At 46.3% G+C, this 6,000-nt stretch overlaps 1 protein-coding gene across 1 annotated transcript in view; it reads left to right on the top strand.

Annotated features, from left to right (window-relative positions):
* The first annotated feature begins 458 nt into the window (after positions 1-458).
* The window catches only part of Ube3c (ubiquitin protein ligase E3C), a 100,809-nt gene continuing 95,267 nt past the window's right edge, over positions 459-6,000 (top strand). Inside the window, exon 1 of the mRNA XM_038319301.1 lies at positions 459-607. Coding sequence (XP_038175229.1) covers positions 542-607 — 66 coding nt within the window. The 5' untranslated portion in view covers positions 459-541. The remainder of the gene's footprint in view (positions 608-6,000) is intronic.

Here is a 6,000-nt window from a genome sequence, read left to right as displayed (position 1 = left end):
GCCTCCTTCTCCCGGCTTTCAGTCTCCGGAACGTGCGCGACCCCGTTGTTGTCGCTTGGGGGCTCGGCTGACGGCGGGACGCACGCACGGAAGGGTGGTGCACCCCGCGGAGCCGCGCACGCAGGCGAGCCCGGGGGCTGCCGGGAGGAGCGCCGTACTATTGATGGCTAGCGCCGGCGCTCACGCTCGCAGGGGCTGCCGGGAGGAGCGCCGCGCTATCGATGACTGGGCCGCGCACGTTCCCGGGGCCGCGCGCGCAGTGCAGGCGGTCACCATCTTGTTTCCGACGGCAACGCGGTGCAGGCGCGAGTCGGGGCGCCCCTCGCTCGGCGGTGGCGCGCCGTGGAGGAAGCAGCGCGGACAGGCCGGCCTCTAGCGTCGCCGCGCTCGCGCCCGCGGGCAGGGCGGAGAGCGCAGAGCCGCAGGCGGGGCGGCGCGGGACAGCGAGGCCGCGACCCTGCCGGGCCCCGCCCAGCCCGCCGGGCCCGCCCCCGGCCGCTCCGCCGCCTGCCGTGCCGCGCAGATGGGATAGGCGGCGAAGATGTTCAGCTTCGAAGGCGACTTCAAGACGAGGCCCAAGGTGTCTCTCGGGGGCGCGAGCAGGAAGGTGAGGCGGTGCGATCTCAGGTGTTAACCGAACCCGGGCTGGAGGCGAACGCCGGCCTGTCAGCACCCGGGCGATGGTGCTCGGCCGGCCGCCGCGGAGCGAGCTCGGGCTGGGCGCTGCTGGGGCGCTGTCCTGACAGGTCCCGAGGAGCGCTGCCGAGCCGTGGAGAGAGCGACCGGGTGGGTCATTCATCGCGACCTCTCCGCGCCGGGTCAGGGGCCGCAGGTTTGACCTGGAAATACACGTGCACCGGCAGTCTCTGGCCTGGGCGTTACACGGTTAGCTGTCCAGCTGTGCGACACAAGGTCGTTGTCCCCCACTCCTTCCTTTAAAAAAGAACTCTTACGAACTGTAAACGTGACATACCCGCTCATCACAAGCTTAGAGTGTGCCGTTCTCTGGAACAGCCAGGGAAGGCTCCCTCGTGCCTCTGAAGTGTATGTGTGTGTGTGTGTGATGGTGGTGGTGGGGGGGCGGCAAGTAGGACAAGGTCTTCGGAGCAGGCATCTTGATTTAGCCTGTCCCACTCAGGGCTTTCCAGAGTTGTATCTGTTTGAGACCTGGGGCCGGGTCGCATCTGGATGTCTGGTGAAGGCGGAATGACACTGCCTAGCATTCTGGTCGGTCTGAAGGAGGAGAGCAGCCGACCGTAGGCTGAATCTGGAACCCAGACAGAATTCCCTAGAGTTCAGTTAAGAGAATTTTTTTTAATTTTAAGCAAGTTTTTAAAGTTTTATTAAAAAAAGAAATATGTGTATGTTTGCTGTCATATATGTATGTGCACCACAGGCTTGCTTAGTTCCAGCAGAGGTCAGAAGAGGGCTTCGGATCCCCCGGAACTAGAGTTAAGGACAATTGTGAGCCGCCATGTAGGTACTAGGAACCAAATCCAGGTCCTCTACGAGTGCAGCAAGTGATCGTAACTGCCCAGCCATCTCCCTAGCTCCTTAATGTAAATTCCTTCCAAAATTTATTATTATTATTGTGTATGAGCAGTGTGCTGGACCATTGCTCCAGCCCCAGCTCAAAGGATTTTTATGTGGACACACCCATACATAAAGGATCACCCCTTATTTCTGATAAAGACTATTCCTGGCATTTCTATCCGTAGTCGTTCTTATCGAAGGTGACTGCTTTTCTGTCTTGTGTTAACCACCCACAGGCCATCCCCCCACCCCCCCAAGTGTTTCTCTCTGTAATAGTTCTAGTTGTCCTAGAATTAACTCTTATAGACCATGCTAGCCCTAAACTCACAGAGATCCACCTGCCTCTGTGCCACCCCTCCTCCTGGGATTAAAGGCGTGTGCCACCACTGCCCAGCTACCACAGGTCAGTTTTAACTGTTGTTGAACTTGGTGCAAATGAGGTCAGATGAAATGGGTGCAGCTTGACCAGCCTTGCCTCTTCAGCTAGGCATTGTTGTGTTTTGTTTGTTTGGTTTTTTTGAGACAGGGTTTCACTGTTTTAACTCTGGCTGCCCTGGAACTCACTTTGTAGACCAGGTTGGCCTCAAACTCAGAGATCAACCTGCCTCGGCCTCCTTGAATGCTGGGATTAAAGGCAGTAACCACCACTGGCTAGGAATGTTTTTGATAGATTCTCCCATCCCATTGTGTCCCCTTTGGTCCAGGAAAACACAGTTAACTCATTCTGGTTTTCATGTGTGCTTTTTGTATGTGCCTTGGTGAATAGTGCTGGTGAGCTGAGTCATACCTTATGCATGTTTTCTGCTGGTGTGCATTGCCTGTTTGTTTCCTTAGCTATGTGCCCACTATCCTGCCCCCAACAGAGTCTGAGGGCACCAGTGGCTCATATCCTTACCAACATGTGGTATTGAGAGTCTTTGGAATTTTGGCATTCTGTTAGGTTTACTTTCTTCATGTTAAAATTTTATTTGCAGTCTTCCCCTACTTGTGCTTAGTGGAAAATTGGATTTTTTTTTTTAATTGAATAGGTCTTTTCCTTTTTAAAAAGTTAAATGAATATTTTTATGTTTATTATCTGTGAAGGGTTTATGCTGGAAAAGTCCAAGACTTGATGAGTCTTGTTGGGGGGGTAAGACTTATACCTTGAAAAGTTAAAGAGTGGTGTACTAATGACTGGTTTTTATTTCCCTCAGGCTGATAAGAGAAATGCAGAATTGGTTGGCTTGGTCTAGAAAGGTGGGAAGAAATAAGAGGAATTTGAAGGGATAATTGAAAAGGTTTGAAGTAGTTATTTGCTAGGTTCCACTGCTTCAATTCTACCATCTACATATATTTTGTTATATTTGTAACCCTGAGTGGCCTGAGACTCACTGGATAGCCCAGGTAGGCTTCAAGCTTAAGTACAATCCTCCTGCCTCTGCCTTCCAAGTGCTGGAATTCTCAATAGTAATGTAGCAATACACCCAGCTATGAGTCAGTGTTCTGAAATCAGGATACATCCTGATGGCACAGTTTATTTGGCAGCTCTGTGTGTGTTTGTGTGTGTGTTTGTCTGTGTGTGTGTGTGTGTGTGTGTGTGTGTAGACTATCTTAGTAGTCATTTGATTGCTAGTATACTGAAACTAGTGCAAAAAAGCGAGCAAACTATGAGAGGCATGATGATATTTCATAGAATGTATAAGCCAAAAACTGACCTAACTTTCCATGTTACCAGTACCAAGATAGTTTAGCTCAGCCATCCTTGAGATGCATTCTTGATCTGTATATAGGTTCTGTCCATTTGTTTCATTCTAGCCAGCCAGTGGTCATGTATGACTTCCTGGTTGACTGCCTTGATCTCCATTCCTGCTGGAGAGGAAATCTGCTTGACTGGGTCATGAGTTCCATTTGTAAGCTGAGTTCCAACTTCTGAGGAACAAGGAGAGGGAATCTTTCAGCACAGATTATTCTGGGTGTGTGGCCAAGCTAGAAGATTTACAGAATAGGGCTTGAGAAACAAATGCTGAAGTTAAGGTGGGGTTCAGGCATGTGTGGAACCAGAGGAATTCTGGATAGACATATAGGTATGGGGGATGTCAGTGAACTGATGGCTTAGTTGCTGACTCAACTTTGGACAGGAAGGATTACAGATACACCTGTACACCTTGAAGATCTAAGGAGACTGATATCTGAGGAGTGGGTCAGAGGTGCTGAATGGTGCCTCCAGATAACACCATAGTCTAGATTTGGAACTGGAAAACTGGTGACTGGAGAGTGTGCCCCTTATGGTAGCAGGAGCTGAAGTCAAGACTTGCAATTTGATGAGAAATGGAGGGAGTGGTGCAGTGCCTCTCTGTAAAAGACCAGAAGATTGGATGACAGGAAAAAAGTATTTGAAGCCTAAGGAAGATTTGGGTGATAGGGCATTTTGGCCAAGTTTTACAGAATGGGACAAAGCAAGGAGAGCGGAGACAGGGTGTAAAAATACAGGGGAAAGCCTGGAAAAACCAAATGTATAGAGTTTGGAACTACTTCCGGATTGAAGGTGAGGATAGACGTAGATTTAAAAGAGTTGTAATTAAGAGGAATGACTTTAACATTACCTTTGCAAGTTTAACATCACCTTTGTGGTTTTCCATAGCTACTTAATCTAATAGTGGCAATAAAATTATAATCACTTCAGTGTTTGTTCATTGCTTTATCCTTTAGAGCAGCTTGAGATTACAGACAGTGGAGCAGGTGGTAGAGTTCCTATATCTTGATGAGTTTTTTCCTGTATAGTACTGTTAACTAAAGTCCACAGTACTCTTGACAAATGACTAGAATAATGATCTAACCCTAACCAAGCATCGTACAGACTAGTTCCCATTGCCTTTGAACCCCATTGTTCTTTGCCTAGCCACTGCCCTCACTCTCCTTACCTCTAAAAACGTCTGATCTTTTTCTGTCTACATAGTAATGTTGCGTTTTCCAGAATGTCAGTGTTGGAATTATATAAAACACAGTCTTTCAGAATGACTTCTTTCACTTTTATATGTTTTAAGGTTCCCCCATATCTTTTCATGCCCTGCTAGCCTTATTTATTTGATTGTTTATCTATCTATCTATTTATTTATGGGTTTTCAAGATAGGGTTTCTCAGTGAAACAGTCCTGTCCATCCTGGAGCTCACTCTGAATATCAGGCTGGCCTCAAACTCACAGAAATCCACTTACCTCTGCCTCCCAAGTGCATTAAAGTCATGCACCACCACCTGACTTTTAATTTTTAAATTATATTTATTTTATGTGTATATGCATTTGTTGGTATGAGTGCCATAGCACTCCTGTGGAGGTTAGAGAATATCTTAGGCAAGTCAGATCTTTTCTTCCACTGTGTAGGTCCCACGGATCAAACTCAGGGTGTTAAGTTTGGCTATAGTATCTTTACCCCCTGAGTCATCCCACCAGCCTGCATTTTATTTTGTGTTAATTAATGGTTTTATATATATATATATATATATATATATATATATATATATATATGTTTTAAAGAGTGGTTTGAGGTTTATAGAAAAATGGGTGAAAACATAAAGTTTTTAAATATTCCTTCTCACTTCTTACTATTTACTGTAGTTTTGTTTCTGTTATTTTATTATTGTTATTAAATATTTTCTGTGGTTTGAGTTTTGCATGTTGTCTTGTTTTGTTTGTTTTTTGGGTTTTTTTTTTTTTTTTTTTTGGTTTTTCGAGACAGGGTTTCTCTGCAGCTTTAGAGCCTGTCCTGGAGCTAGCTCTTGTAGACCAGGCTGGTCTCGAACTCACAGAGATCCACCTGCCTCTGCCTCCTGAGTGCTGGGATTAAAGGCGTGCGCCACCACCGCCCGGCTTGGTTTTTTTTTTTTTTTTTTTTTTTAAGACAAACTCTTCCTATGCAGCCTAGGCTCACCTAAAACTTGCAGCAATTCTTTAAGCTGCTCATGTGAACCACCCCACCGGTTCTTGCACTTAGCAATCTGCTTGTCTTTTGTGGCTTGATAACTCTTCTATTTAATATTATTTCATGGTATGTACCAGTTTGTCTTACTCAGCTGTGTTATATAATGACTCATGACTGCTTTCAAATTTTGGGCAGTTATCAATAAAGTCACTGTAAACATTTGTGTGTATATAAGTTTTGAATTGGGGTAAATACCAATAAGTACCTTTTTTATTCTTACTGTTTTTTACAACATTGGGGACCAAACCCAGAGCTTTGAGCATGGTAGACTGTTCGACTGAGCCTTATCTCCAGTCCCTGGTTTTTTGAAACAGGTTCTGATATATAGCCCAAGTGGACCTTAAACTCCTGATTCTTCTATGCTGAAATTATAAGCAAGTGCTAGGATTGTTTACGTGTGCATCACTACACCTGGCTGCCATCTGTATGTTTTTGTTGTTGTTGTCAGGAGGCAGAGGCAGGTCAAATCTCTGTGAGTTCAAGGCCATCCTGGTCAACAGAGCGAGTTCCA

The sequence above is a fragment of the Arvicola amphibius genome, chromosome 2 (genome assembly GCF_903992535.2).
Source record: "Arvicola amphibius chromosome 2, mArvAmp1.2, whole genome shotgun sequence".
Classification (NCBI taxonomy): domain Eukaryota; kingdom Metazoa; phylum Chordata; class Mammalia; order Rodentia; family Cricetidae; genus Arvicola; species Arvicola amphibius.
The sequence above is the reverse complement of the archived record's forward strand: the minus strand, read 5'-3'. Positions and strand labels throughout refer to the sequence as shown.